The sequence below is a fragment of the Sorex araneus genome, chromosome 1, assembly GCF_027595985.1.
Source record: "Sorex araneus isolate mSorAra2 chromosome 1, mSorAra2.pri, whole genome shotgun sequence".
Classification (NCBI taxonomy): domain Eukaryota; kingdom Metazoa; phylum Chordata; class Mammalia; order Eulipotyphla; family Soricidae; genus Sorex; species Sorex araneus.
Window position 1 is genome coordinate 355,159,647 of NC_073302.1, and position 18,414 is coordinate 355,178,060.

Below are 18,414 nucleotides of genomic sequence, written 5' to 3' on the forward strand. Positions count from 1 at the left end.
CTCTGCAGGGACTATGGACTTTTTTGAACATTTAATTTTTCATAATAACTTTTGACTCTCATTTGCTCCCCTCCCCACTTAGGGCAAGATGAACTAGTTCAGCACCAAGATATGAGAATATTGGAGCTCACACCAGAACCAGAGCGGCCTCGGATTCTGCCTCCTGATCAGCGACCCCCGGAACCACCGGAACCACCACCAGTCACTGAGGAAGACCTGGATTATCGGACAGAGAACCAGCATGTCCCCACCACCAGTTCATTAACTGACCCTCATGCTGGAGTGAAAGCCGCCCTGTTACAGCTGCTTGCTCAGCATCAGCCCCAGGAGGAGCCCAAGAGAGAAGGGGGTATCGATTACCAAGCCGGAGACACTTACGTGCCCCCTGCAGATTACAAGGACAATTTTGGATCTTCTTTCTCTTCTGCTTCTTACGTTAGCAATGATGGTCTAGGAGGTAGCTCTGCTCCACCATTGGAACGACGTAGCTTCCTTGGAAACTCTGATGTTCAGTCTTTGGATAACTACAGTACTACTTCATCTCATTCGGGTGGTCCACCTCAGCCTTCTGCCTTTTCCGAGTCATTTCCCAACTCAGTAGCTGCATATGGAGACATTTACCTCAACACTGCTCCCATGTTGTTCAGTGGGGACAAGGACCATAGATTTGAATATAGCCATGGCCCCATTGCAGTCCTGGCAAATAGCAGGGACCCTTCTGCCGGGCCCGAGAGTACTCATCCTCTGCCGGCAAAGATACACAACTATAATTATGGTGGTAACTTACAAGAAAACCCAGGTGGCCCTGGCCTCATGCATGGACAGACCTGGACTTCTCCTGCCCAAGGACCTGGATATTCACAGGCATACCGGGGACATATTAGCACATCAGCTGGCAGAGGTCGAGGTAGAGGGTTACCATACTGAGTATCTGTTTTTCCTCAGGCACATCATTTTTATCTGGAAAGACTTTTCTAGCTGCAATTTAAGGCGGCAATCCAAGAGACTTGAATAATATTAATTCAACAACAGCTTTATTTTTATGTGGAAAGGGTCTTGCATACAATAGTTTAAAAAAGACAAAAAAAAGTTTGCTTAAATTCATGCTGTTCTAAAAACTAGATCTATTGATTGTACATCTTCACAAATTCTAGTTAACAATTTTATTTTGTATCCTTGCAGTTTTAAGTGGATGCTAATCTTAGGGACATAAAAGTCTTTTTATGACCCTCTTGCAGATATTCTGAACTATGCACATTTGTGCTTTTTTTGTAAGTTTGGACCAACTTTTATGTAACAACCAACCAACCCCTTCCTCCTTCCTTCCAGTTTTACAGCAATCAGAAAGGGCACTGATTTATTTGGTATTTTTCTTTTTACAGAGCTACCTTTAGTCAAAGGTCACTGTCAGTCTTTGCACCTGCTTTCAGTGTTATTGTGAAAGGTGTACTTTGTGCTCATTTCAGAAAATAAAACACAACCTTTCTCTTGATCCAACAGTTTTATAAAAAAAATGGTCAATGTTATTTTTGTTTTATTTTGCAGAGTATCATAGCCTAGAAAAATGCATTCAAATGAAATAGTGGGTTTTATACTTTAAAAAATATGGGTGGGGTGGGAAGGGTAAGTAAGTGCCTTCACAGGTAAGCTTAAGGTCTGCAAACGGAGTTAGCCTTTATATACCTGTTTGTCTTGTAAAGGGAATCAATTCACTATATTGAAAAGGCAGGAAGATCTTAGGGGCTAGATTCCTTTATCTGTTTTCTGTCACACTTATCCTATCCTTCCTGTATTTGGGCTAATTTACCTTCATATAACACCTTCTGTTGATTGGGAGTGAAAACAAAGCAAGTTGAGCTTCAGTTTGAGTACCTTGGGTACTTTCGAGAAGTTCTAAAAGATTTTGACATTTAGATGGTTGAAAGTACCTAAATGAGAGTTTTAGAGTACCATTTTATTTCAAACAGGATCATTCATATATTTTTTTTTGCCATGAGTAATTGGAGGGCAGCAGCATAAAAGTACAGGTTTTTAATCATAATTTGTGTAAGCCTATTAAAGTTTACGGGGGTGGTGAACCGTATTTTAACTCACACAATTGCTGTTTACAGAAAAGGTCAGCTGTTCACTTGTTAACTAGAAAACATTACCTAGATGATACAAAAAGAGAAACTGTTATCTTCTCTCCTCTTACCTTCTCTGAAGTTTATTATGACTTCTGCCAGTCTAAGAATATCTTTATTTTAATATTATTTTTATTAAAAGTAATATGGTGGGCCGTTACTTAAGCTGTAGTAGTGTCAAGCCTAGCTTCATGCGTACTCATAGGCTTATACAGTTGTTAATAATTATAGAAAGGAACCAAAGGTGAATAACCAGTGTTTCCATTATAACTAAATGGAAAAATGATCTGGAAATGAGTGTGCCAATTAACCATTTTATTTTAATTGTTCTACAGGTAATTTATATTTTCTTTGAAATATTAATTGGGACTGTTACAGAATGGAAGTTGCTCCAGTTTTAAAGTCAGCACTTTTTAACCCTGTGCCCAGTGTCTGACTTGCGAGCCTTCAATTCAGAACAGTAGATGAGAAACACTGTAGTTTGGTGACAGTAGGAATATTTTAAAGTGGATAATTTACCATTTTATTGGTATAAAATGAGTTGATGTCAGTTGACTACTTAATTTTTTGGTAAAAATTTTGTTGGCAAAATGAATGGAAGAGAAAATTATTTTGCTTTTATTTGAATATTACTGAGTACTAACAACTTAAAACAAAAACTACATTGCAGGAAGTAAAAAATATTTTGAAATTTAGCAAAATAGCTACATTATTCAGATATCTGAAGTTTTAATCTGATGAGTCTTAGAACTTTAGACTTTCCTATAAGTGACATATCTTAAGTTATTCTTAATAGTCACACTTGATAATTCTGCTGACCATAAGCAGCTAACCTAAAATTGAAGATATTTATGTGACATGAATAGCCTGTGTTTTAAAAATTAAATATTTTATATAAAATTGAACTGTGTTTGGACAGTTTTTCTAAATAAATAGTTATATATTTCTTTTGGGAGACTTGCTGGGAGGTCAAGGAAATTGTGGCCTGAAATTACAAATTTGAACTACTACCTATAATATCCTAAAACAGCACTGGTTTGAGGTAGCCTGATACTTTAACCATCACTTAGAAAATATGTTCCTGATTAAACCACAACAAATGTAGAAGATACTAAAATGCAGCTTAGTTACTGCCTACAATTAGAAGTATTATATAAAACAAAAAAAACCTGTGGAATATGTTAGAAAAATGTTAGTGTATTCTTCTGTACCATTTAATGCTGCAGTGAATATGCTAATTTAGCATAAAGAGCTAAATTAGCAAATTTAGCTTGGGAGGATTGGGAGATTACTAATACTATAGATTGTGATAACTGAATATGAAGCCTAAGGAACATAAAATACTGCTGACGTTTTGGGGAAACAGGTAAGTTAGATTGCAAAGATGGTCTACCAGAAGGAAATAATATTTTGGGGCTGGAGTGATAGCACAGTGGGTAGGGCGTTTGGCTGACCTGGGTTCAGTCCCCAGCATCCCATATGGCTTTCTAAGCACCATTAGGAGTAATTCCTGAGTGCAGAGCCAGGAGTGCCCTCAGAGCATTGCTGGGTGTGACCCAAAAAAGAAAAAAAATTAATATTCCCAAGTGGCATTATCTTCACAAGAGAACTTTTCTGCATGTAACTTTTCATTAATATGTTGAAGAGTTACAGTCACCCACCAAAATGTAGATGGCTCATTTTGAAGGGATTATTGATTAAAAGTGTGAGTTGTGATTCAGAGCTTCATTCTGTCAGTGTATACAAAGTTGGTGCCTACCAAGCGCCAGCTACTCTTCTCGTACTTAGGGTGTGGAATAATCATGCAGGGGATTAAGTCATACTGAATGGCCTGACAGTGAGGAAGACAATTTTTGAAATGTTCAGAGAAGCTGATTGGATAGCACAGTGGTTGGGTGTTTGCCTTTTCATGCAGCCAACCCGAGTTCGATTCCTCCACCCCTCTTGGAGAGCCCGGCAAGCTACCGAGAGTATCGAGCCTGCGAGGCAGAGCCTGGCAAGCTACCTGTGCGTATTGGTTATGCCAAAAACAGTAACAATAAGTCTCTCAATGAGAGACGTTACTGGTGCCCGCTCGAACAAATCTATGAGCAACGGGATGAGAGTGACAGTGACAGAGAAGCTAGTGGTATTTGCTACTCTGCTGATCATGTAGGCGAAGGCAAGAAATTTAAAGACTTGTAGCTACAGTAGGTAGGTAGGTACAGTAGGTAGGGCGCTTGCCTCTTGTGCCTGAGCACTGCCAGTAGTCATCACTGCTGTGTGTGGCCCTAATTGTAGCACTGTCTTCATTGTGAGACTTGTTACTGTTTTTGGCATGCCAAATACGCCACCGCCACCGGGAGCTTTCGAGGCTCTGCCGTGCAGGCGGGATACTGTTGGTAGCTTGCTGGGCTCTCCGAGAGGGACGGAGGAATCCAACTCAGGTCGGCCATGCGCAAGGCAAACGCCCTACCCACTGTGCTATCACTCCAGTCTGTGGCCCTAATACCACAAATCAATCACACGAATCATGAAATCCCGTTGATTTCGGTTTCTTGAACGGGCTCAGTAACCTCTCCATTCGTCCTATCCCTGAGATTTTAAAGCCTCTCTCTACTCCGCCTTCCCAACGATGCTGCATTGGAGGCTCTTTCAGGGTCAGGGGAATGAGATCCAACCTATTACTGGCTTAAGCATATGAGTACACCATGGGAAGCTTGCTAGGCTGTCCCATGTGGGCAGGAAACTCTCAGTAGCTTGCTAGTTTCTCCCAGAGGGAGATGTAGGTTATAAGATATTGCGCGGCCACAAAGCGGCTGTGCGCTTCTGGGAGCTTGCTTTTAAGTCTCTGGATGTTGGCTGTTGATGGGATTACACACACCTGGGTTCCTCTGCTGGTACCTTCATGTGTGAGGCTTGTCTGAACGTGTGGAGAGGAGCCTTGAGCATGGCTGTGGCTAGGTTCCGGTGGTCTTCAGCCGCCGGGAGTTCTGCTCAGGGCAGGGAGGGAAGCTGGCGCCCATACCCTCTGAGGGGACCCCGGGGAAGACAGCCAGGCGTGTGGGCAAGAGACTCTAATACCAAAGAGGCCCTAATACCAAAAGATAAATAAAACAAGTGTAAAATGCTTAGTTAAATAGAGACAGAGAAATTTGGTTTCTGGAAAGAAATAGTGTATCTTACTATTTGCATAGGCGACACTAAAATGTTTTGGGAAAAATAAAATGAATATTAATGCTTCCAAACAGATCTTACTGACTCTTGCTTCACTTCTGAGTAAAACTGTTGCTGTATTTTCTAAAGTCCAATATTTAATGATTTTTTTATTTCTACTTTTTGTGTTTGGTCATTTTAAACCCGTTATAGGTTTAAAAAAGAGTCTTTAAGAGATATGGATTTCCAGTGCTTATTATACCCTGTTTATTTGCATTCTGTAGAAAATACCAATTGTACAGTAAAATAAGTTTAGCATACTAAATTAGCATATAGCTATATTTTACCACACAAGGCTTTAAAGTCAACTGAAAAAACATTCAGAAAGGACAGAAATATGATTTTTATTTTAGGGTTCTGGGTGAGGTTTCTCCCAAGTGGTGCTCAGAGCCCAGGCAGTGCTCCTCATATAGTATGTACAGTGCCAGTGCCTGAGGGTGCCAGCCGCTCAATCCTTTGTTACTGGGGATACTTGGTCCATCCAGCAGTAGTGAGGGTCTGGCTTCCAGGGCTGCACTTCGTGAGGATTGGGGGACCCTGTAGCACCAGGAATGAAAACAGGCTGGATTCATGCTCGGCATGAGCCTGAGCACTACTATCTCCTGTACTGTTCAGACTGTGTTGAACAGTCTGGGAAACATGAGGAGCCTCCAGGCTGTTCTCATGAAGAGCATTTAGAAAGGAGGGTCTAGGCAGTCACTCAGAGCGTTGCAGCCCAGGGTTTTGCATGCAGAAGGCCCAGGAGAATCGCCAGCACTCGTGGGCCTCTGAGCAAAGTGCTGGGAAGCTGAACCCCGAGAAGAGTCAAGGGCATCCCCAGCTCGCTGTTGGCGTGCGTGTGACAGTGCAGGCTCCAGCTCATCAGGGCCGTGCCGTGCCAGGGATCAGGATTCAGGCCTTGGCATTTGTCATAACCCAAGCTGTGCGACCCCACCCTTTTAAGACAAGATTATTTAAAATACTTAAACCGTTAGATGCCTTGATCTTTAAAATGTATCTTCTCTATTCAAAATTTTTTTTGTTCAATATTGTATCATTTCATATGGTCTCCATATGGGGGCAATGATTTAAGAGTTTCTAAAGTCCTTGTAGGTCATTTAAAACCTTTATAGCGTAAACCTAAAAGTCGTTCCTAGGGTAGAGAGAGAGTACAGAGGCTAAGGTGTTTGCTGTTGGTCTCTGGCACTGCTGGGTGTGGCCCAGTGGACCCTCCCTGCCCCTGCACGCCCCTGCACTCCCCAAAACTGGCTAATAAAAACTGGTTAATAAAACAACTGCATTTTGCTGCATAATTGTCACAGACTTTAGATTTTATGATTTTTTGCAAAAAATGGGGTGTTGCCATTATGTGAAGTTGTTAAAAGATTTTGGAATTATTTTCCAAAATAATTTCTGGTTTGCAGTGGCAGGGATTATGGACACTGGACTCGCGCTAGAGCCCAGAAGTAGAAGGCTTCTCTTGGTGTGTGTGAGGGGGCAGGCTTGGTCCACAGCCATGCAAATTTACACAGCTATCAAGGGACCCAGATAAAGAAGGGGAAGACAAAATCTGGGTAAAAAGAACTTGCCGTTGGAACAAGTAGCAAATTATGTAATGCTTCATGGTTTATTCAGTTTGCTCCTCATCAAATACCTCATTTTAAAAAATAGTGGTTTTAGTTGTAATTGCATTCAGTATGAGGCTCAAGTGAATCACAGCCTCATTTAAAACAATTTGTTGTAAAGCTGTGCTACATGGTCTTTTTTTTTTTTTTTTTTTTTTTTTTTTTTTTTTTTCTTTTTGGGTCACACCCGGCAATGCACAGGGGATACTCCTGGCTCTGCACTCAGGAATTACTCCTGGCGGTGCTCAGGGGACCATATGGGATGCTGGAAACCGAACCCGGGTCGGCTGCGTGCAAGGCAAACGCCGTACCTGCTGTGCTATTGCTCCATCCCCTAAAGCTGTGCTACATGTTTAAAACAACTTTTAGAAAAGTTTTGTAACTTCACAAATAGATTATCAATGAGTTTAAGCCATTTGTTGGGCAGGGGGTGGCACAGTATTTGACAGAATGTAAATAAACTGCTGTAAGAATTCCAGGCAAATTTTGATCTTGCTTTCTTAGACTAGGTTTCTAAGAATAATCTTAGAAATAGTAAAAATCTTTTTCCATTTTATATTAGTATACATATTCAAAAACTTAGAAACACTTCCAAGGTTAATCACCATTAATATTTTGCCTTTGACAGTTATACATGTGTGTATATCCTTTTTTTTTTTCTTAATGGGGATATACTGCCATGACCTTATTAGATTTTGGATGTCCTACTTCAACAATTAAATCATATTCCTTTTTTTAATGGTGGTGAATTATTTCTGTATAGATCTATAAATGATTATTTTCTTAGTGTTGAACACAACATGGTTCTAACTTGACTGTAAATCAAGGAGGAAAATCGACATAAGTACAGGCAGATCTTGTAATTGTTGGTCTTCAGAGTGTCTCCCAGGCTTTGTCTAGACTCGATTGTCCTCAGTATGGGTTTGTGAGCGTCATGTTCCTCCTACTCTTAGCTCTCTGGGTATTTACTCACATGGAAAAACAATCTTTACCAATACATCAGTGATAAATTATTTTCATTTTTGTTACCAAAGTTATATATTAGGGGCTGGAGCAATAGCACAATGGGTAGGGCGTTTGTCTTGCATGTGGTCGACCCGAGTTCGATTCCCAACATGCCAGCTGGTCCCCCGAGCACTGCCAGGAGTAATTCCTGGGTGTGACCCAAAAAGCAAAAAAAAAAAAAGTTATATATTAATGTTACAACTAAGTTATACTTAATGTTTTATCTTTGTTAGAGCTTTCCATAGAAGGTGGCCATTGGTAAATTCTTAGGTATTGTGAAATGAGATCCAACTTTACACTTTTCCCAAATAGCTGTACTAATCAGGATAACACTTTGTGTTAGGACAACAACATTAATTAGGACAGTAGTTCATTCTATCCCTAGTTTTCAGATTCTGGCTGTATCCTAGAGTCTATTTCTAGGATTTTTGTTTATGCTGCATTTCTTCTGCTTTCTAGTGCTATAGTTGTATTATATATTTATTAACTACATATCTGTCATTATCTTTTTTCATCACTGTATTTTCAATTCCTTGAACAAGTAATATGAAACAAGCAAATCACTTGTAGGATGGAATTTTAGATGTCCCCTTTTCAGAGTTTTAAAATATAGAATACAGGTCTGGAGTGAATATAGTAGGTAGGGTGCTTGCCTTGCATACAGCCGACCAGGGTTTGATCCCCAGCACCACATATGGTTCCCCAATTTCTGCCTTGGAGTGATCCCTGAACTTTGCCAGGTATGCCCTACCCCTCAATAAAACAAATAGAATTTGTTTTCCAACAAAATACAACCTAATTCATAGCTCATTAAGGCTATGAATTGTGCATTAATAGTTGTTTGCTTTCACTTGACACCAAATTATTAAAATGGCCTGACAAAATGCTAGCTTGTTTAAACATTGTGGGGACTCAGAATCAACCTGGGTTCGAGCCCTAGAACCCCAGAGCCCTCCAGGAGTGATCCCCGAGTGCAGACAGGCGTAAGCCCTGAATACAGACAGGTATTGGCACCTTGCCCCCCTTCCCCACCTCATTTATTTTTTTGATGAGTGGACAAGTAAACTTTTCATCCATCCACAAATGAGCAGAGGGTAGGGGCCCCAAACTCTTGACCAGAATTCAAGACTTCACACTTTTATACTCTTAAACTACATTCCAGTATATGGTAAAACAAAGCCCCAATTAACGCATCCAAGATAAACTGCAATCTGTAGTTACACAAAGCATTGCTTATATCCCTTGGCAAATTCTTTAAAGACAACTACCCCAGTCAGTGATCTTCATGCCATGAGATCGTGATGCTAAACCCTTGTAAGGTTTTCTGGTGGCTCCGGCCTACCTGACATTTTCAAGCTCAGGAAGAAGAATGCCTTGCATCCTCTGCCAGACTTTTTTGAAGCAGGGAACTGATTGGACTGCATGTGCCACACCCAAATGTGCTCAGGGTTTACTGGCTGGCTCTGTGTTTGGGATTTGCTTCTGGTGGGGCTCAGAGACCACATAGGGACTGAACTCCAACCTCACTCATGCAGGCCCGACCACTGAGCTACATTTCTGCTTCCTACTGTATGAATTTTAATATTACTGCAATCATTTGGTCTCCTGGCAGTTTTTTATGCTTTTATGCTCTGTCATCAAAATTATTTTACTTTAATATTTTGGAAAATAATTTTTTATCATTAAAATTAATTTGGGGGCCTTATGATTTGTAAAGTCATGGTGTAAAGTCATATTAATATATGAAGTCATGGTGTAAATATATATATATATATCATATATAGTGTAAAGATAAATATTTCTTGAACAAGTAACCTAAGGAATAAAAGTACCTATAGTGTCATATAAAATTACATTTATCTGACCCTTTCTGTGCCTTTTGTGTAGTAAAATCATGATTTTAAACTAATTTAAGATTTAAAGTTTTGTTAATAGTCCTGTTATATAACCATGTAATCATTTCCAATATTTAGTACCACAGACACTTTGTACCACTTTGTACCGCTTTGGGATGGAATGTTAAGACATTAAGATCAGGAATAAACAAGACTGTCCATTTCTTCTTCTTCTTCTTTTTTTTTTTTTTTCTTTTTTTTGGGTCACACCTGATGATGCACCGGAGTTACTCCTAGCTTTGCACTCAGGAATTTCTCCTGGTGGTGCTCAGGGGACCATATGGGATGCTGGGAATCGAACCCAGGTCGGCTGTGTGCAAGGCAAATGCCGTACCCGGTGTGCTATTGCTCCAGCCCCAAGATTGTGCATTTTTAGTTATTATCTGGTTGTTAGCATCTTGTGGCAGGTCGTTGTTAGAATTCGGAAAGAGACTTCATTGCAGATGTTAACTCTATGTATAACACCGGATGTCTACAGAAAAAGTATGTGCATTAGTATAAAAATGAGCAAGTTACTAGAAATATTATATAGAAAAAGCACTATTTATATAAACAAGGACCAAGAATAGCTATCTCCTGAAAAAAATCTGGATTCATGCTACCAGATGGTGAAATTCATTCATGAAATTCATCCTTATTCATGTTCATAAGGAACAAATGTCAAAAATTGGCAAAAGGTCCAGAGTCATAGTCCAGTGGGTGGGGCGTTTGCCTTGCACGCGGCCAACCTGGGTTCCATCCCTGGCATCCCATATGGTCCCCCAAGCACCGCCGTCAAGGGTAATTCCTGTGTGCAAGGCCAGGAGTAACTCCTGTGTGTTATTGGTGTGATCCCAAGCCAAAAAGTTTAAAAAGCAGAATGTACCTAAATACCAACAATGACATATTTCTGAAGGAAGAAAAACATTCAGTTAGCAATTCCACTTTGAGACTCTTACTTAGAAATAGCCCAGTCAGTTCTAACTTCTGTTATCTTTCATTAGAGATCTAATTGGCATCAGCAGCATGCAATGCAGGCACCTTAGCTTTTATATGTAATTGCTGGATCAATGGGTATATGAGTTTGTAAGAAACCGCAATGAGAGCTCCTATCCTACCGTTGTCTTTGTTGTTGGCCAGAAAGTTTCACTCTTTTTTTCTTTTTGGGTCACATCCAGCGATGCTCAGGGGTTACTCCTGGCTCTGCACTCAGGAATTACTCCTGGTGGTGCTTGGGGGACCATGGGATGCTGGGGATTAAACCTGCGTCGGCAGCATGCAAGGTGAGTACGCTATATTATCACGCTGGCCCCAGAAAGTTTCATTTTAGTTGTGTTTTCTTTTATGGACCATGCTTTCTTTTTGTGTTATACCTGACAATTGCCAAGTCCAAAGTAATCTTGAGTTTTTCCTAGATCTTTTATAGTTTATGGTCTACATCTCCAGGGATCACTCTTGGTGGGATTTCGGAAACTGTATGTGGTACCAGGGCTGAACAGAGGTCAGCCATGCGCAGGACAAGTACCTTGCCTGCTGTTAACTACCTAGAGCCCCAGATTTTTAACCTCTCATATAAAAAAAAAAAATCATAGGACAAAACATAAAGTCCAAACCCAAACAACAATGAGACATGATCTCACACCAGAGGGACTGGCAAACATTCAGAAGAACAAGAGCAACCAGTGCTGGCACGATGTGGGGAGAAAGGGATTCGCCTTCATTGTTGAGGGGAATGCAGACTGTTGGTCCATCCTTTTTTTTTTCTTTTTGGGTCACACCCAGCTATGCTCAGGGGTTACTCCTGGCTCTGCACACAGGAGTTACTCATGGAAGTGCTTGGGGGACCATATGGGATGCTGGGGATTGAACCTGGGTCAGCTGTGTGCAAGGCAAACATCCCACTGTAGCACTGTACTATCGCTCCAGCCTCGGACCAGCCTTTTTTGAAAACAACATGGACATTTCTCAAAAAGCTAATATTGAACTCCCGTTTGACCCAGCAAGACCACTTCTGAGAATATACCCTGGGGTCCCAAAAACACAGCTGAAACATCATCTGCACTCTATGTTCATTGCAGCACTATTCACAACAGCCAGAATCTGGAAACAACCTGAATGCCCGAGAACAGACGAATGGATAAAGAAACTAAGATACATCTACACAATGGAATGCTATGCAGCTGTAGGGAAAATGAAGTCATGAAATTTGCCTATAAATGTATGGACATGGAAAGTATCATGCTGAGAGAAATGAGTCAGAAGGAGAGGGACAGATATAGAATGACTGCATTCATTTGTGGTATACAAATATATATATGTGTGTGTATATATATATGTACCTAAATACCAACAACTATATATATATATATATATTTCAAGTTCAGGGTCTAGGAGGACTGGTCAGTGGTTTGAATCAATCACATGTGTCTGTAGAGAGAAGAGTAGGTAAGATCAAGAAGAAACCAGTATATAATAGCTAGAAATGGTCATGCTGTACAAGATCTGAGTGTTAAAAGTAAATAAAAGGAAATTCTTGATAAGTTTTCTGTCAGTATTGCAAATCACAATGCCCAAATGAGAAAGAAGAGGGAGAGAGAGAGAGAGAGAGAAACAAAAGCACCTGCCATTGAGGCAGGCTGGGGTAGGGGGGTGATGGAAGGTGGAGGGATGGGTGTTGGAATATTGTGTGACTGAAATCTAATCATGAACAATTTTTTTGTAAGGGTCTCAGTGATTAAAAAAAAGTGAAAATGATCCCTGGGCCTAGCTGAGTGATACTAAGGTCTAGATTAATTTTATTGGCATGTGTATATCTAGGACTGGAGCGATAGCACAGTGGATAGGGTGATTGCTTTGCACGCAGCCGACCCGGGTTCAATTCCTCTGTCCCTCTCAGAAAGTCCGGCAAGCTACCGAGAGTATCCCGCCTGCAGGGCAGAGCCTGGCAAGCTATCAGGCAGGGATTACTGTGCAGCATGTAGCTGACCATAGTTCTATCCGGGTATTATCCGTGGTCCTCTGAACACAGTACCAGGAGTAAGCCTTTAGTACCACCCAGTGTGACCCCAAAACCAATCAAACAGAGCTTGAAAGGCAGCCTTTGTGTTACTAATATCTAAAGTAAATAAATTACATTATTAAAGTATCCAACTACACACAAAAAAAAAAATCGGGGGGGGGGAGGGCTGGAGTTATAATACAGAGGGTAGGCACATGCTCTGCATATGGCCGACCTGGATTTGATCCCTGGCACCTCACATGGTCCCCTGAGCACTGCCAGGAGTAATACCTGAGTGCAGAGCCAGGAGTGAGATGTAAACAATGCCGGTGTGCCCCAATACCCCCATTCACTTAAAAGACAGCAAAATCTCTCCCAACACTGGAATTTGCATAGACCTCTTGTGAAAAATTAGAAGTTTTTGTTCATGTTTGAAAAAGTTAAGCTTCTTACAAAATTGAGAATACGAATAAAAAAATACTAATTATGCTGATTTTATAAAAGCAAATGTACTCTATTGTAAAAAACTAAGGCACGCTGAGGGGCGTGTGCACTCTCGGCTCTCCGGGAGGCTCTGTCTCACCGCCCATGTTCAGTGCTCTGGAACCGCTGTGTGTGCTGTCAGTCAAGGGCAGGCGACAGAAGGAAGAAGGCCAAACTGGTTGCTCGATCAGTTTATTTCATTCTCTCTCCCTGCTTCTCTCCTGGCTCTCGGTCTCTCTCTGGATCTCTGGATCTGGCCCCCAACCCACTCTTACAGCCTAGTTAAATCTCCCCAGCATGAGGGGGATGAGGTGTACACATAGGTGTGGTCACCATCAATAGGGTTGAGGTTCCTTTCCCTCAGGGGATGCTTCTCCTAGGACTGACTCCCTTTCAGCAGGAGGAACCACCCAAGGGCGGAGTCCCATGAGTGTGTTTCTCCTCTCCTCAGCCAGCAAATATATAAGAGTTCATAATATTAATCATTTTGTATGGACACAATAAGAAATGCATTAAAGCTTATAGAATTGCTCTCCAGGGGCCATCTCGATCTCAGACTACAGTGCTCAGGCCAGATCAGTCTTTCCTATCCCTAGCAGGGTCCTAGTCTCATCATTACTTTTGGATCATGACAGCATTTGTCTATGATCAAGCTCTTAACTTATAGTTAAGCATTAGGCACTTTGGCCAGGCCCATCTCGATGCCAGGGTAGCACATAACTCACCGCTTGTCCTGGATCCATCTCATCCTTCGTCGGGACCCTGCTTTTGGGGTGCTAGGAACTGAGGGCAACTGAGGCTTAAGTGGAGAAAGCAGATGCCCGGGAGGGAATAATATTCAAAGCCAATTAAGTCCCAAGTTACAAAAACATAATATTGTCTTCTTGTGTTTATACAAAAAAGACATAGCTTTAAAGTAAATTATTCAAAAGGCATAAAGAGGCAATGTTATAATATTCAGTGTCCTAGGAAGGTCTGACCTTACAAATTAGCAGAGTCAGATTAAGGGAAAGCCTCGGATTAACTGTTTTGGGGAAGAGAGCATAGAGAAGTGATTATAGCTAAACAAAGGGATGGAGAGATTTGGGAACACCTTGATGGGTGAGACTGGGGTAAGCCTAAACTCCGGGAAAAACCGGGACAAGCTATTCACGGCAAGGGGGGAAGAGGACAAAGTAATGTCATATTACACTCTATTTCGCAGATTTTACTTTGGGGACATTTAGTTCTAGTTTATAGTACTTATCTGGGTGGAGGGGGGGTGTGTGTGGTGAGAATTACGCACAATACTCTGGGCTTGCTTTTGGCTCGGTGCACAAGGTTGGCTCATGGCACTGCTCAGGGAACTATATTCAGTGACCAAACCTGGGCTGGCCACGTAAAAGGCAAGCACCTTTACTCCTGTACTATCTCTCTGGCTCATTTGATAGTTTATCAAACTAAGGCACAGTTTAACAACTCTGAAATTGGGATGTACCTTATAATGGTCATAGTTTTAGTTGGTAGTATCCTTCTTAAATGATACATAATGTTGAATCACACATAATGGTGTCATACAGTAAACAAAGTTTGTGGAAATTAAAGAGCAAAATTAATTTCTATTATATGCATAATAATAAAGAAAAAACAGAAATAGCTGAGTGACAATAAATAGCACATTTGAGATGGGTAAAAAGTTGTTTCTCCTAAGAATCTTAGAAATGTTCCAGAAAATACAAATTTACCAACTGAACTTAGGGCTGGAGAGATAGTACAGTGGTAGGGCGTTCGCCTTGTATGCGGCTGACCCGGGTTCAATTCCTCCGCCCCTTTCAGAGAGCCTGGCAAGCTACCAAGAGTATCTCACACGCACAGCAGAGCTTGGCAAGCTCCCTGTGCCGTATTCGATATGCCAAAAACAGTAACAAGTCTCACAATGGAGATGTTACTGGTGCCCACTTGAGCAAACTGATGAGCAAAGGGATGACAGTGATGGATGACAGTTATGACCATGACAGTGAACCGAACTTTACTCCTGTACTATTTTAAGCTATTTTTTAATCTGAGTAATGTGAATATGTAAGAAACAAAACTTTGGGGCCAAAGAGATAGTGCATAAGAGATATTTTGTAACTTTCCCTTACAAAGAGCTGCCAGTGTCTGATCCCCTGAGAGTTGCCAGAGGTCAATCTTGAGTAGTTAGGAATAGCCCTCAAGCACCTTTGAGTAAGGCCTACCAACCAGCTTCCTCAAGCCCCCGCCAGCCCCAGGAGACAAAACTTTTAGCTTCATCCTTCTTGGGAATTAGGCAAGAGGTTTGGCACATACATCATCAATCATCCAGCTCTTTTTCATCAGACTGGTAAAAATCTAATTTCGTCATAGCAGATTCACAAAAACTTGTCATTTAATACTTTTCTGTGTTTTGGGTCACACCCGGTGATGTTCAGGGGTTACTTCTGGCTCTGCACTCAGGAATCACTTCTAGTGGTGCTTGGGGGACCATATGGGATGCTAGGAATTAAACCCAGGTTGGTCGCGTGCAAGGCCCTACCTGCTGTGCTTTTTCTTGTGAAGAGGAGATAAACCAGGTAGGGTCATTAAAAACTATCATGACACTATACCCTATTTGGCAAAACATTCGAGTAAAACTAATTTACTAATTTTGAGCACTTCCACATGGGCTAATATAACTTGTCATTTCTAAGAGTTTACCCACAGTTTAGCCACAATAAAAATACACTGGGGCCGAAGAGACAGGGAAGGAGTTCACACATTTGCCTTGAAAGCAGCCCAACAAGGTTTGGGCCCCAACACCTCCTAAGAGCTGCTAGGAGTAACTCCTCAGGAAAGCCAGGAGGAAGCTGGAGGAGTCCCCAGATATAGCCTCCAGCAGCGAGTGGTGGGGAGGAAACTCCCACTGTGCTGCCATGAACTGGGTGGCCCAAAAGGTCTGCTCTGGTCCAAAGAAAATCTTGATGGGGTAGGGATGAGGTTCTGGAAAACAGTATGAAACCTGAAATATTTCTGGAACCATCTTTGGAAAATACAACTTGCTGTTTAGTTGTATTTTGTAACTGGTATTTTGAAACAGCAAACAGAAATAGAGAAATAGCATAATCCATTCAACATGGAAATATGCCCTAAGCAGATCAATTCTAAGACAGTATATATAGGAACTGAGGTCTGGATTCCTGAAAGCTATCTGTACCTGTATATCCCATGGAAGGTTGGATACCCCCAAGAGTATGCATACTCTTATCTGAAGCTAGAATTACAGATTAATACTTGTTTATTATCTGGCAAGAATCTTAATAAGAGACTACAATACAAGGCAAGGGAGGGTCTTTTCCTGAGGGCTAATGTTTCTATTAAGAAAGTCAGAAAAAGGTCAGACTTCTGGGAGATGTTACTTTCTTGGCAAAAAATTAAGAGGGCAGAACAGACCTAAGCAAGAAAGAAATCAAAATACACAGAAAGCATTAGGCAGCTTCTTTTTTTTTTTTTTTTTTTGCTTTTTGGGTCACACCTGGCGATGCACAGGGGTTACTCCTGGCTCTACACTCAGGAATTACCCCTGGCGGTGCTCAGGGGACCATATGGGATGCTGGGAATCGAACCCGGGTCGGCCGCGTGCAAGGCAAATGCCCTACCCGCTGTGCTATTGCTCCAGCCCCCGCAGCTTCAATTTGAATGTCTTCTAAGTGGGATAAGCATCTCTCCTGACTTCCTTTTACATCTTTGTCTATACAATGATCTCTGAGAAAGTTTAATTATTTCTCAACATTACCTATGAAGTTCAACAAAAGGTTTAGAGAAGTGCTCTATTTGTCTAATTTTCACCATATATTCATAACCTTATCACCTGCAAAGACAAACTGTTATGGAATTCAGGGGTTTCCTCTAAACTATGGGGGAAATTATTAGTATCTTTTATATAGACAGAATAGTTAGGTCTGCATTCACCCCCCCACCCCCATGTATGTATAAGCACCGATTTACTAGGCAGCATTCTAAGCACATAAGGGATAGGGAAGAATGAGAAAATAAGAGATACCACTTATCAAGCACTTACTATGTACCAGGCTCTGGCCTAAATCACATACATATAAAATCTTATTATACTTTAAATAAATCTCTATGACATGGGTTAGTTTATTTCACATGGGAAAAAGAGCCCTGGCTCTCACACAACTTTTATTAATGCAAAATCTTGCCTTTCTGATTTTCTTTGCCTCTGTTAAAAACCCATTAAACAAACAATGGACCATGACTCAAATAGTGACTTTGAAAGACTCAAAAGCCTGGGGTTGTGGTGGAGTGTGTGCAGGCCTCACTGCCTAGAAACAATCCCAGCAGGGCCAAATCTGAGTTAGGAAACGCTCCTTTTAGAGGAACTGAGACTGCCGGTGACCATCTTCCTTGAAGAAAAAGGACTTCATAAAGCAGGAAGCTGGAGGATATTCAGACACATAAATTTAATCTATTTAATTTAAATAATTTTAATTTGTTTTTAATCGAATATTAAAAACAGGGCTGCCGTAACTTTTCCCAATTAAATTAATTAAATTAATATAAAGACCTCTTTTCACTTAAGTTTTTTAGTGGGTTTTTGTGATTTCCAATCAAACTGCAATGCATTTTTACAAAAATATTACATAAAATATACATGAAGAGCGATTTTATAGTTTTTATTCTTGTCCTTTACTCCTTTCCCTACGAATAAAGAACTGCCTACAGTTTAATGATTTACTATTTCATTTTAGAAAGCAGTATGCAAAATATTTCCTAAATATCTAATAATTACAACGCACGATTTAAATTCTACTTCTTTAGCATGTGACAAAATCACATTAAAGCTAGAAAAGGTTTTATTTTAATACAATGAAAAAACATTAGATATATAACCAAATATATAAACAAAATGGCAAATATCTAGAAACTGTACAGCTTCAAGTATGGTCGGCACTCCCAGAACACTAGATATTGCAAATTACCCTGCCACGTCTTCTCTAATAGGACAGTACTTGCCACGGTAAAAATATCAAGAGTCCCAACTAATCGCTCAAAGTCCCCATCTGAGTTAAATTTATTCAGACCGTTTTGTCCCAGTTGTTTCTGACTCGGAAGTGTCGGGCCGGGCCCCGGGGCCG

At 40.9% G+C, this 18,414-nt stretch overlaps 1 protein-coding gene across 1 annotated transcript in view; it reads left to right on the forward strand.

Annotated features, from left to right (window-relative positions):
• The window catches only part of CDK13 (cyclin dependent kinase 13), a 103,979-nt gene extending 102,487 nt beyond the window's left edge, over window positions 1-1,492 (forward strand). Inside the window, exon 14 of the mRNA XM_012932347.2 lies at window positions 83-1,492. Within this exon, the coding sequence (XP_012787801.2) occupies window positions 83-927 (845 nt within the window). The 3' untranslated portion in view covers window positions 928-1,492. The remainder of the gene's footprint in view (window positions 1-82) is intronic.
• The last annotated feature ends 16,922 nt before the right edge of the window (window positions 1,493-18,414 follow it).